Source organism: Oncorhynchus masou, chromosome 8 (genome assembly GCF_036934945.1).
Source record: "Oncorhynchus masou masou isolate Uvic2021 chromosome 8, UVic_Omas_1.1, whole genome shotgun sequence".
Classification (NCBI taxonomy): domain Eukaryota; kingdom Metazoa; phylum Chordata; class Actinopteri; order Salmoniformes; family Salmonidae; genus Oncorhynchus; species Oncorhynchus masou.
The window spans coordinates 8,555,467-8,569,490 of NC_088219.1; the positions used below are offsets into that span (position 1 = coordinate 8,555,467).

A 14,024-nucleotide genomic window follows, 5' to 3' on the forward strand; every position below is an offset into this window, starting at 1 on the left:
ACACTCTAACCGCTAGGCTACCTGCCGCCTCTACACTCTAACCGCTAGGCTACCTGCCACCCCGTTTAGTAATAGTAGTGACTTCACCTGTCCAGTTCATAGTGCTGTAATTTTGTCTTGTATGTTGTTTAAATCAATATAAAAATACATTATCATAGAACTGCATTGTGGAGCAGAGAGCCCTGAACACAACCAATCATTTTAGGTGTGTCCTGAACACAACCAATCATTTTAGGTGTGTCCTGAACACAACCAACCCTCTCACGTGTGTCCTGAACACAACCAACCCTCTCACGTGTCCTGAACACAACCAACCCTCTCACGTGTGTCCTGAACACAACCAACCCTCTCACGTGCCCTGAACACAACCAACCCTCTCACGTGTCCTGAACACAACCAACCCTCTCACGTGTCCTGAACACAACAAAACCTCTCAGCTGCGTTGCAAGAAGGACTAACAGCTGCTGCGTCTGGTGTGTAACAACAGCAGAGACCACGAGGACACCATGTTTCAACCTCTGGTCGAAGCCAGGGAGGACCTTCAGAAGGACGGGGCCTCGACTCTGACGGGGCTGAGAGGAGACATCTCCAAGGTGGAGAACCTCAGTGAGAGACAGTAAAAAGAAGCCTCCACCCTGGAGAAAGAAAAGAGGAAGGATCAGATCAGCTCCTGGTACATATGAGGCTAGATGAGATCAGCTCCTGGTACATATGAGGCTAGATGAGATCAGCTCCTGGTACATATGAGGCTAGATGAGATCAGCTACTGGTACATATGAGGCTAGATGAGATCAGCTCCTGATACATGTGAGGCTCGATGAGATCAGCTCCTGGTACATATGAGGCTAGATGAGATCAGCTCCTGGTACATATGAGGCTAGATGAGATCAGCTCCTGGTACATGTGAGGCTCGATGAGATCAGCTCCTGGTACATGTGAGGCTCGATGAGATCAGCTCCTGGTACATGTGAGGCTAGATGAGATCAGCTCCTGGTACATATGAGGTTAGATGAGATCAGCTCCTGGTACATATGGGGTTAGATGAGATCAGCTCCTGGTACATATGGGGTTAGATGAGATCAGCTCCTGGTACATATGAGGTTAGATGAGATCAGCTCCTGGTACATGTGAGGTTAGATGAGATCAGCTCCTGGTACATATGAGGTTAGATGAGATCAGCTCCTGGTACATATGAGGCTAGATGAGATCAGCTCCTGGTACATATGAAGCTAGATGAGATGAAATAAGAATTTGTTCGTAACTGACTTGCCTAGTTAAATAAAGGTAAATAAAGATCAACTCCTGGTACATATGAAGCTAGATGAGATCAGTTCCTGGTACATATGAGGCTAGATGAGATCAGTTCCTGGTACATACACGTGAGAGGGTTGGTTGTGTTCAGGACACACGTGAGAGGGTTGGTTGTGTTCAGGACACACGTGAGAGGGTTGGTTGTGTTCAGGACACACGTGAGAGGGTTGGTTGTGTTCAGGACACACGTGAGAGGGTTGGTTGTGTTCAGGACACACGTGAGAGGGTTGGTTGTGTTCAGGACACACGTGAGAGGGTTGGTTGTGTTCAGGACACACGTGAGAGGGTTGGTTGTGTTCAGGACACACGTGAGAGGGTTGGTTGTGTTCAGAGCACAAGTCATGTTTTGCAGAGGGGTCAAATACTTATTTCCCTCATTAAAATACAAATCAATTTATAACATTTTTGACATGCGTTTTTCTCAATTTTTTTGTTGATATTCTATCTCTCACTGTTCAAATAAACCTACCATTAAAATTACAGACTGATCATTTCTTTGTCAGTGGGCAAACGTACAAAATCAGCAGGGGATCAAATACTTTTTTTCCCTCACTGTATGAGGCTAGATAAGATATAGACCAAACACACTTGTAAGACCAGCACATTTCAGTGTGTTCCTCAGTTAAATCAGTGCTAGTAAGAAAAGACAAGTGGTGGAGAACAAACAAAATAAAACTGTACATTTCTTTGTGTTCTACACATGGAAGCACACTGTTTAAGCCTGTCCCTAACCTCCCTGAAAATATACCTAACCTTGACCATCGCCTTACCCTAGCTTCTAAACCTTAACCCTTCATTTAGACCACTGACTTAACCATTAGTTTACAATTCCTTTTTAAGTATCCTCTCATTCCAGGGTTGAAGAGTTCCGTGAGCAACTGAGGCAGAGGGAGGAGAAGATGAAGTAGGAGAAACAAGGTCTAGAGTCCATGGAGAACCTGAGATGAAGAAGAGGGAGGAGAAAGGAGGTCTAGAGGGGCATGGAGAACCTGAGATGAAAGGATTTCTAGAGGGCATGGAGAACCTGAGATGAAGAAGAGGGAGGAGAAAGGAGGTCTAGAGGGGCAGGAGAACCTGAGATGAAGAAGAGGGAGGAGAAAGGAGGTCTAGAGGGGCATGGAGAACCTGAGATGAAGAAGAGGGAGGAGAAAGGAGGTCTAGAGGGGCACGGAGAACCTGAGATGAAGAAGAGGGAGGAGAAAGGAGGTCTAGAGGGCATGGAGAACCTGAGATGAAGAAGAGGGAGGAGAAAGGAGGTCTAGAGGGGCATGGAGAACCTGAGATGAAGAAAGGGAGGAGAAAGGAGGTCTGAGGGCATGGAGAACCTGAGATGAAGAAGAGGGAGGAGAAAGGAGGTCTAGAGGGGCATGGAGAACCTGAGATGAAGAAGAGGTAGGAGAAAGGAGGTCTAGAGGGGCATGGAGAACCTGAGATGAAGAAGAGGGAGGAGAAAGGAGGTCTAGAGGGGCACGGAGAACCTGAGATGAAGAAGAGGGAGGAGAAAGGAGGTCTAGAGGGGCACGGAGAACCTGAGATGAAGAAGAGGGAGTGAGAACTGAGGTCTAGAGGGGCAGGAGAACCTGAGATGAAGAAGAGGAGAAACAGGAGGTCTAGAGGGGCATGGAGAACCTGAGATGAAGAAGAGGGAGGAGAAAGGAGGTCTAGGGGGCATGGAGAACCTGAGATGAAGAAGAGGTAGGAGAAAGGAGGTCTAGAGGGGCATGGAGAACCTGAGATGAAGAAGAGGGAGGAGAAAGGAGGTCTAGAGGGCATGGAGAACCTGAGATGAAGAAGAGGGAGGAGAAAGGAGGTCTAGAGGGGCATGGAGAACCTGAGATGAAGAAGAGGGAGGAGAAAGGAGGTCTAGAGGGGCATGGAGAACCTGAGATGAAGAAGAGGGAGGAGAAAGGAGGTCTAGAGGGGCATGGAGAACCTGAGATGAAGAAGAGGGAGGAGAAAGGAGGTCTAGAGGGCATGGAGAACCTGAGATGAAGAAGAGGGAGGAGAAAGGAGGTCTAGAGGGCATGGAGAACCTGAGATGAAGAAGAAAGGAGGTCTAGAGGGGGCAGGAGAAAGATGAAGAAGAGGGAGGAGAAAGGAGGTCTAGAGGGCATGGAGAACCTGAGATGAAGAAGAGGAGAAAGGAGAAAGGAGATGAGATGAAGAAGAGGGAGAGAAAGGGTCATGGAGAACCTGAGATGAAGAAGAGGGAGGAGAAAGGAGGTCTAGAGGGCACGGAGAACCTGAGATGAAGAAGAGGGAGGAGAAAGGAGGTCTAGAGGGGCATGGAGAACCTGAGATGAAGAAGAGGGAGGAGAAAGGAGGTCTAGATGAAGAGGGAGAGAAAGGAGGTCTAGAGGGGCACGGAGAACCTGAGATGAAGAAGAGGGAGGAGAAAGGAGGTCTAGAGGGCACGGAGAACCTGAGATGAAGAAGAGGGAGGAGAAAGGAGGTCTAGAGGGGCATGGAGAACCTGAGATGAAGAAGAGGGAGGAGAAAGGAGGTCTAGAGGGGCATGGAGAACCTGAGATGAAGAAGAGGGAGGAGAAAGGAGGTCTAGAGGGCACGGAGAACCTGAGATGAAGAAGAGGGAGGAGAAAGGAGGTCTAGAGGGGCATGGAGAACCTGAGATGAAGAAAGGGAGGAGAAAGGAGGTCTAGAGGGCATGGAGAACCTGAGATGAAGAAGAGGAGGAGAAAGGAGGTCTAGAGGGCATGGAGAACCTGAGATGAAGAAGAGGGAGGAGAAAGGAGGTCTAGAGGGGCATGGAGAACCTGAGATGAAGAAGGCTTCCATAATCATTTCCAGGGTTGAGGTCAATTACACTGCAATTTATAAAGCAAACCAAACTTCAATTCAAATTCAACATTTTCCCAATTTAAAAAACATTTAGAGTATTTGAATTCCTGAATTTGTGTACTTCCTGAATTGACCCCAGTCCTGCTTTCATTTGGACTCATATCAAATCAATCCACCTGGGGAACTGTGCTGCAGTACGCTGTGGACATCAGACTCCATTACGAGAAGTGTGGATGGAAAACCACCCAGAGGGGACGACCTGCCCTCTCCCTCCAGGAGTTTCCCTCACCTGAAGCTGCAGAAGAGTGGGCTGCTGTTCAGGAAACCTGGGTGGTCTTGAGGCCCACACCCGCCAGGCACACGGCATAATCACCCTCCCTACACTCTGTGAACCTCCTCTCTTTGGGAATGTGTTCGATGGTGTCCATCTGTTTTTCATGGCGGTGGATGAGACAAAACACAACATATGACAATAAAAACACTTAATTGTACTTTTCACTAACTAGGAGGCCAGTTCCCATAGCAACTGATCCCACATGTTAAGCCTGCACCCTATACCCTACATACTGCTTTACTTTGTAAACTGTCTCCAGAGGATTGAGGAAGCTGCAGTGTGTAGTAGGAGTGACAAACACAACGTGAGTGAATACATTACATAAAGAAACCACAGCAAGTCTGGTTGTATGGACAACTTTATCGATACGACAGAGACAAACAGGAGCTGACTGGGTGGATGTGACACGATCCGCATCTCCAATGGCACAGGTCTCTTTATCTAGTGCACAACATTTGACCAGGGACCTTTGAGTTGACTGAGAACACGTTCTCGTTTACAGCAACGACCTGGGGAATAGTTACAGGGATGAATGAGCCAATTGGAAGCTGGGGGGGGTGATTAGGTGGCAATGATGGTATGAGGGCCAGATTGGGAATTTAATCAGAACACAAGGGTTAACACCCGTACTCTTACGATAAATGCCATGGGATCTTTAGTGACCACAGTCAGGACACCTGTTTAAACGTCCCATCACAGGGCAATGTCCCCAATCACTGCCCTGGGGTATTGGCATATATATTTTTTAGACCAGAGGAAAGAGTGCCTCCTACTGGCCCTGCAACACAACTTCCAGCAGCATTTGGTCTCTCATCCAGGGACCGACCAGGACCAACCCTGCTTAGCTTCAGAAGCAAGCCAGCAGTGGGATGCAGGGTGGTTTGCTCACTGCCCTACAGCCTCTGGTCAGAAGTAGTGGACTATACAGGGTGCCATTTGGGACCTAGACCAAGTCTCTAACGCAGCGTTATCCAGACTAAAACCACATTTGATCACAGCAGGAGGTGCCAGCCAGGTGTCAAATGGAACGAACACTAAAACTTTATTGATTTATAATAAACATTCAACATTCCGACACAGTTTTCTGAAATTTTCTCCCAGAGGGTTTAAAAAAACAAAAACGACAACTCAACAAGGCGTGAATATACAATGCTGTAAACAAACCAATTGACTTTTTTTGTTGTTAAAAAACTACAAAGGAAAAATGACATGATTGACTTCACAAAAGAGTAAAATAGTAAATGTACGGGAAATCTAATTTCAGGTGAAGTCGGGATTTCAGGCGAAGTCAGGATTTCAGGCGAAGTCGGGATTTCAGGTGAAGTCAGGGTTTCAGGCGAAGTCAGGGTTCAGGCGAAGTCAGGGTTCAGGCGAAGTCGGGTTCAGGCGAAGTCAGGATTTCAGGTGAAGTCAGGATTTTCAGGTGAAGTCAGGGTTCAGGCGAAGTCAGGGTTCAGGTGAAGTCAGGGTTCAGGTGAAGTCAGGGTTCAGGTGAAGTCAGGGTTCAGGCGAAGTCAGGGTTCAGGCGAAGTCAGGGTTCAGGTGAAGTCAGGGTTCAGGTGAAGTCAGGGTTCAGGCGAAGAGGACACAGAGGGGAACATGACAAAAAGACAGTATTGCTGAAAGGCCTTGTTTAAAAACTGATTTCATTTTGAGGGTAAAACAAGTAGCGCACTTTCAGATCCGGGGCCAAAATAACACCCTATTCCCTATACTGTGCACTATTGTTGACCAGAGACCAAAGTAGAGCACTATATATAGGGAATACAGTACCATTTGGAACAGACAGGAACTAAAAGCTATACAACAGCACCCAGTCAGTCAATCAACAAAACAACCATAACACAGACATGAAAGATACTATTTACAACTCATGGGATCTTCATCATTTGAGATCTCTCTCTCGAACAGATGTGGTGAACAATATCACAATGCATCACAAAAACAACTTACGGTTATTGATACTGATGTTATAAGAGTGTGTGTGTGTGTGTGTGTGTGTGTGTGTGCGCGCGCGTGTGTGTGTAAAGGTAGGTGCGTCAGCGTATGAAAAGTTCAGAAAAGTCTAATCTCCATCCCTCCCATCTTCCACTCTCTCCATCTATCCTTCGCTCCCTCTCTCCTTTAGAGAAGGCAAGACAAGTGTCCAAGGATCCACTCCACCTCTCTCTCTCTCTCTCTCTCTCTCTCTCTCCTTCCCTTTTTTCTTGTCCTCTGTTCATCTTTTTCTTCCTCCGGTCTTCCGTCGACCCTGTGGAACCAATCAACAGTCAGTCTGATGTTTAACCAATCAACAATCAACAGTCAGCATGATGTTTAACCAATCAACAATCAACAGTCAGCATGATGTTTAACCAATCAACAATCAACAGTCAGCCTGATGTTTAACCAATCAACAATCAGCCTGATGTTTAACCAATCAACAGTCAGCCTGATGTTTAACCAATCAACAGTCAGCCTGATGTTTAACCAATCAACAGTCAGCCTGATGTTTAACCAATCAACAGTCAGCCTGATGTTTAACCAATCAACAGTCAGCCTGATGTTTAACCAATCAACAGTCAGCCTGATGTTTAACCAATCAACAGTCAGTCTGATGTTTAACCAATCAACAGTCAGCCTGATGTTTAACCAATCAACAGTCAGCCTGATGTTTAACCAATCAACAGTCAGCCTGATGTTTAACCAATCAACAGTCAGCCTGATGTTTAACCAATCAACAGTCAGCCTGATGTTTAACCAATCAACAGTCAGCCTGATGTTTAACCAATCAACAGTCAGCCTGATGTTTAACCAATCAACAGTCAGCCTGATGTTTAACCAATCAACAGTCAGTCTGATGTTTAACCAATGAATAGATACACTATATATACACACACACACAGAAGTATGTTGACACCCCTTCAAATTAGTGGAGTCGGCTATTTCAGCCCGTTGCTGACAGGTGTATCAAATCGAGCACACAGCCATGCAATTTTGATACACAAACACTGGCAGTAGAGTGGTCTTACTGAAGAGCTCAGTGACTTTCAACGTGGCACCGTCATAGGATGCCACCTTTCCAACAAGACAGTGTGTCAACTTTCTGTCCTGCGAGAGCTGTCCCGGTCAACTGTAAGTGCTGTTACTGTGAAGTGGAAATGTCGAGGAGCAACAACGGCTCAGCCACAAAGTGGTAGGCCACACAAGCTCACAGAACGGGACCGCAAAGTGCCGAAGCGTGGAAAAACACCTGTCCTCAGTTGCAACACTCACTACCGAGTTCAAAACTAGCTCTGGAAGCAACGTCAGCACAATAACTGTTCGTCGGGAGCTTCATGAAATGGGTTTCCATGGCCGAGCAGCCGAACACAAGCTTAAGATGCCAAGTTAAAAGGAGGCAGATGTTATTAAAAAAAAAAAAACTGTTGATGAAATATGAAAAAGAAATGGGTGGAGGAGATGAATCATAAATCCAAATTGAGAATATTTTGTTTGATTAAGGGTGAATTAATGTGTGAGAGATATATTATGTACAACCTACCTAAAAGCAAGATATCGCTATCGTCCCTGAGTATCAAAACAGGTCAGTATTTGTGGTGAAATGGAAGAGGAAGGACTAACTATTGTGACCTCGAAGAAATAGAGAACAAAATATTTTATCCTCTATTGCCCTTTTGACCACGACATACACTTGTCCTTATTCCAGAAAGACCACCAGATATACCCTGGTATTATGTAGTCATGAGGAGACAGACCACCAGATATACCCTGGTATTATGTAGTCATAAGGAGACAGACCACCAGATACCAGAGTATAAGGAGACAGACCACCAGATATACCCTGGTATTATGTAGTCATGAGGAGACAGACCACCAGATATACCCTGGTATTATGTAGTCATGAGGAGACAGACCACCAGATATAACCTGGTATTATGTAGCTGAGTGATGAGGAGAAAACTGATGTTTTTTTTGCCCGTTGTGTATTTGCGTTTTGCGGAATATTTAGACAAGAGCCTTGAATAAAAAGGGCTACCTTCCAAATTATTTGTCTGTATTTACTGTCTGTATTTACTGTCTGTATTTACTAACTGTATTTACTGTCTGTATTTACTATCTGTATTTACTGTTCCACTGGATGTCAGAAGGTGAATTCACCAATTTGTAAGTCGCTCTGGATAAGAGCGTCTGCTAAATGACTTAAATGTAAATGTACTGTCTGTATTTACTGTCTGTATTTACTGTCTGTATTTACTGTCTGTATTTACTGTCTGTATTTACTATCTGTATTTACTATCTGCATTTACTATCTGTATTTACTATCTGTATTTACTGTCTGTATTTACTATCTGTATTTACTATCTGTATTTACTATCTGTATTTACTATCTGTATTTACTGTCTGTATTTACTATCTGTATTTACTGTCTGTATTTACTATCTGTATTTACTATCTGTATTTACTATCTGTATTTACTGTCTGTATTTACTATCTGTACACGGTTCATTTGGAAAGTATTCAGACCCCTTCCGCCTTTTCCACATTCAGTTTTGTTACAGCTTCATTCTAAAATGGATTAAATAATACCCCATAATGACTCTGGAGCAGAGGAAACGTGTTCTCTGGAGTGATGAATCGCACTTCACCATCTGACAGTCTGATGGACGAATCTGGGTTTGGCGGATGCCAGGAGAACGCTACATTCCCCAATGCACAGTGCCAACTGTAAAGTTTGGTGGAGGAGGAATAATGGTCTGGGGCTGTTTTTTTATGGTTCGGACCCCTTAATTCCAGTGAAGGGAATCTTAACTACAGCATACAATGACATTCTAGACGATTCTGTGCTTCCAACTTTGTGGCAGCAGTTTGGGGAAGGCCCTTTCCTGTTTCAGCATGACAATGCCCCCGTGCACAAAGCGAGGTCCATGCAGAAGTGGTTTGTCGAGATCGGTGTGTAAGAACTTGACTGGCCTGCACAGAGCCCTGACCTCAACCCAACCAACACCTTTGGGATGAATTGGAACACCGTCTGCGAGCCAGGACGAATCGCCCGACATCAGAGCCCGACCTCACTAATGCTCTTGTGGCTGAATGGAAGCAAGTCCCCGCAGCAATGTTCCAACATCTAGTGGAAAGCCTTCCCAGAAGAGTGGAGGCTGTTATAGCAGCAATGTTCCAACATCTAGTGGAAAGCCTTCCCAGAGGAGTGGAGGCTGTTATAGCAGCAATGTTCCAACATCTAGTGGAAAGCCTTCCTTCCCAAGAAGAGTGGAGGCTGTTATAGCAGCAATGTTCCAACATCTAGTGGAGGCTGAACGTTCCAACATCTTCCCAGAAGAGTGGAGGCTATTATAGCAGCAATGTTCCAACATCTAGTGGAACAATGCCTTCCCAGAAGAGTGGAGGCTGTTATAGCAGCACTGTTCCAACATCTAGTGGAACAATGTTCCAACATCCTTCCCAGAAGAGTGGAGGCTGTTACAATGTTCCAACATCTAGTGGAAAGCTAGAAAAGGGTGGAGGACCAACTCCATATTAATACCCACGATTGTGTAATATGTTCAACGAGTTGGTGTCCACATACTTTTGGTCATGTAGTGTTGGATTCTGGAGTAAACCTTGAACATGGTTATACTCAGAGTATAGGATCATTAGTTACACCTGAGACATGAGGTATACCATAATGAAGCTTGGGAGGGGCTGAGTGCAGGGGAAACGATCACACGTGACAGTACTGATAAAGGGGAGAAACTGTTTGAATGCTCATATCACTTAGTTTCCTGCTTAGCGGGAAGGATGTCGTGTTTATGACGAGATGAGGAGGAGACTCTACCCAAAGTGGGGTATGAATACCACCACGGGGGCATCCATTTATTTTGTCTGAATATACAGCTGTGTCCACCCTTTGGGGAGAATTAAACTTGGTTTGGCTTCTCTAGTGTCTGAGTTTTTACGGACACACAGCCTGAGGGGATATCTTCAACATAGAACAAATAGCCAGACAACAAGGGTCAATTGCATTTAAATCCCAGTTAAATCTAGAAAGTAAACCAAATTCAAATTCCACCTCTTGCTAATTGAAAAGGAAAAGAGGAGAATGGGAATTTCAGTGTACTTCCTGAACTGGCACCGACCCTGACAGACAGAGCTGGTCAGAACATACATCTGGTAAGATACCAAAAGGGCTGAGTTTCTGCCCATCCTATTGGGGGTTAAAAGGTTTAGGGTGTGAAAGGTTAGGGTTCAGAGTTGAAGTTTCCTTTACTTTAGGAGTGGTCTGTTCTTCCTCCTTCTCCACTTCCTCCTGCTCCTCCTCTTCTTCCTCGGCCGGTGTCTCCATCTCCTCCTCAGACTCCTGTTTGGCTGCTGGCGGTGCTGCTGCCTTGCCACGGCCACGCCTATAGGACAGGGGAGGAGGCTGGTTTAGAAAACACACAAGGACATACACACATAGGCTGCACACACTCACACAAACAAATGCAAAAAAAAATTGTTTCACCAACACTTATCGGTCCCTGATTCAAATGTTTAAGATATAAGTGCATCGTTCCAAGGACCCTAAACCGATCCAAAACAGAGAGTAAAAGACGCAAAACTAAACTTAAGCACGGGGGAAGCATAGAAATAGCGCACATAGAACATATCTACCGCTTCTGAGACTTGTTTATAATGAGAATGACAGATCTATAACTCACATTTCCATGTGAATTTGGCCGTGTCACCCCAAAAAAGGTACATATTGCCGCTTTAAACAATCAGTGTATACGGTCATTTTTTAGATATAGAGAGTAAAAGTTGATCATTTCATAGCGAGGACAGAAATTACTTTTTTTTGAGGAGCAGTAGACAAGATCACTTGAAAAACCATTTGATTTTGACATGGGGGTGAGATCAAAGGTCCTGCTATACATATATATATATATATGTCATTGTTAATTTATAAATATTAATACATTACTATCTCAAACACTTAATCTCTGTTAATTAGTGGACAATAGAGATTTCAGATCCAAAGTGTGGGGGGGACAAAGGATACATTGTCCCTCCCTATTCTGACAGTGGGCTGGTAGATGCCTCGTTTCCCTTATGGATCAGATCAGAGGTGCACATTTTGGGGAATATTCAGTGGAAACATTCCGTGGGAATTAACGGAAATGTATGCAAATTAATATTAATATAATTTAAATGTAGATGTTTTTTTTTGCATTGGATATATTTACCATATCATATGGAGACAGAAACATAAAACCTTTTACCTCATAAGAAGACAATTGCAAATCATTAAATTCTTCCAATAGAAATTAAAAATATATAATTTAGTTACGAATTTAACTTTAATTAAATGACTTGACATGGGATGATTTCACTGAACAACAAAAGAAAGGGAATATTGAATGATCCCCAATGATCCATCGCATCTCCCAAAAATGTTTTCAACATACATCTGTAAAATGATTGTCTAGAAACTAAAGCTTTGGTAGTCTTCCTCTCGGGCTTCCATGTCTTCTCCTGGACCTCCTCAATGTCCACCTCTTGAACATCAGACTCTGAGGCCTCATCTTCACTGTCACTTTCCAACCTTGTTGAGGTTGGCTTGTTGTCAGGCTCAAAAATCCTTAAATTTGCCCGGTTGGCCACCAATTTTTCAACCCTTGTATCGGTCAGCCTGTTGCGTGCTTTGGTGTGTGTTCCCAAACAAGGACCAGTTGTGCTCTGAGGCGGCTGATGTTGGTGGGATTTGGAAGATGATGGAGGCAACAGGGGAAAGAGCCTCAGATCCACAAAGTCCCTTCCACCAGGTGGCTGATGAGATATGTTGGCATGACTGCCATATTGCATCTCCATCCCAAAGCCCTTGCTTGGAAGTGTACTTCGCCAGACTGCCAAGAACCTTGCCCTCATCCAGGCCAAGGTGGCGAGACACGGCAGTGATGACACCATAGGCCTTGTTGATCTCTGCACCAGGCAGGATGCTCTTGCCAGCATACTTGAGGTCCAACATCTACGCTGTTGCGTGAATGGGCTTCAGGCAGAAGTCTTCACAATTTTTGAGGTATTTCAGAACTGCAGTTTCCTCTGCTTGGGGCAACAGTAAAGTGGGCAGGGCAGTACAGATTGCTTCTCTTACATCTGCAAACAGAGTCTGAACATCAGACAGGATGGCATTGTCTCCCTCAATCTGTGCAATGGCTCCTGCTATCGGTTTCAGGAGTTTCAGGCTGATTAACACTCAAAAAATACATTTACATTTACATTACATTTAAGTCATTTAGCAGACGCTCTTATCCACAAAATACCTCATCCAGGAGGATCCTCTTGATGGGACTGTCTATATCGGCAGACTGTGATATGGCCATATCTTGGAGAGACTCCTTCCCCTCCAGGAGACTGTCAAACATGATGACAACACCATCCCAACGGGTGTTGCTGGGCAGCTTCAATGTGATGCTATTATTCTTCTCACTTCGCTTGGTGAGGTAGATTTGCTGCTATAACTTGATGACCCTTCACATACCTAACCCTTTTCCTTGGCTCTCTTGTAGAGTGTATCCATTGTTTTCAGTGCCAAGATGTCCTTGAGGAGCAGATTCAATGCATGAGCAGCACAGCCAGTGGGTGTGAAGTGAGGGTAGGACTCCTCCACTTCAGACCAAGCAGCCTTCATGTTCTCAGCATTGTCTGTCACCTGTGCGAATACCTTCTGTGGTCTAAGGTCATTGATAACTGCTTTCAGCTCATCTGCAATGTAGAGACCGGTGTGTCTGTTGTCCCTTGTGTCTGTGCTCTTGTAGAATACTGGTTGAGGGGTGGAGATGATGTAGTTAATTATTCCTTGCCCACGAACTTTCAGCCACCCATCAGAGATGATTGCAATACAGTCTGCTTTCTCTATGATTTGCTTGACCTTCACTTGAACTCTGTTGAACTTTGCCTCCAGCAAATAAGTAATAAAGCATACCTGGTTGGAGTGGTGCATGCTGGGCAAAAAACCTTCATGAAATCTCTTCCAATACACATGGCCTGTGAGCATCAGAGGTGAACCAGTTTGCCTACACCGCTCGAGCAAGACATTCATCAGCATTTCTCTGACTACATTTCTCTATCGAGTCATAAACACGTCTGTTTCTAGGAGGACCATGAGCTGTTGCTATCGATACGGTGTCTGATTATAGGAGGACCATGAGCTGTTGCTATCGATACGGTGTCTGATTCTAGGAGGACCATGAGCTGTTGCTATCGATACGGTGTCTGATTCCAGGAGGACCATGAGCTGTTGCTATCGATACGGTGTCTGATTCTAGGAGGACCATGAGCTGTTGCTATCGATACGGTGTCTGATTCTAGGAGGACCATGAGCTGTTGCTATCGATACGGTGTCTGATTCTAGGAGGACCATGAGCTGTTGCTATCGATACGGTGTCTGATTCTAGGAGGACCATGAGCTGTTGCTATCGATACGGTGTCTGATTCTAGGAGGACCATGAGCTGTTGCTATCGATACGGTGTCCGATTCTAGGAGGACCATGAGCTGTTGCTATCGATACGGTGTCTGATTCTAGGAGGACCATGAGCTGTTGCTATCGATACGGTGTCTGAT

General features: G+C 45.0%; 2 protein-coding genes across 2 annotated transcripts in view; one reads left to right on the top strand and one right to left on the bottom strand.

Annotated features, from left to right (window-relative positions):
- Positions 1–2,219, top strand: part of LOC135543723 (stAR-related lipid transfer protein 13-like) — a 147,173-nt gene extending 144,954 nt beyond the window's left edge. The window contains exons 17-18 of the mRNA XM_064971085.1: positions 488–616; positions 2,168–2,219. Of these exons, the coding sequence (XP_064827157.1) occupies positions 488–616; positions 2,168–2,219 (181 nt within the window). The remainder of the gene's footprint in view (positions 1–487; positions 617–2,167) is intronic.
- Positions 2,220–4,784: 2,565 nt separating this feature from the next.
- Positions 4,785–14,024, bottom strand: part of LOC135544040 (sister chromatid cohesion protein PDS5 homolog B-like) — a 107,620-nt gene continuing 98,380 nt past the window's right edge. The window contains exons 34-35 of the mRNA XM_064971393.1: positions 10,692–10,824; positions 4,785–6,695 (exon numbers count right to left, since the gene is read on the bottom strand). Coding sequence (XP_064827465.1) covers positions 6,663–6,695; positions 10,692–10,824 — 166 coding nt within the window. The 3' untranslated portion in view covers positions 4,785–6,662. The remainder of the gene's footprint in view (positions 6,696–10,691; positions 10,825–14,024) is intronic.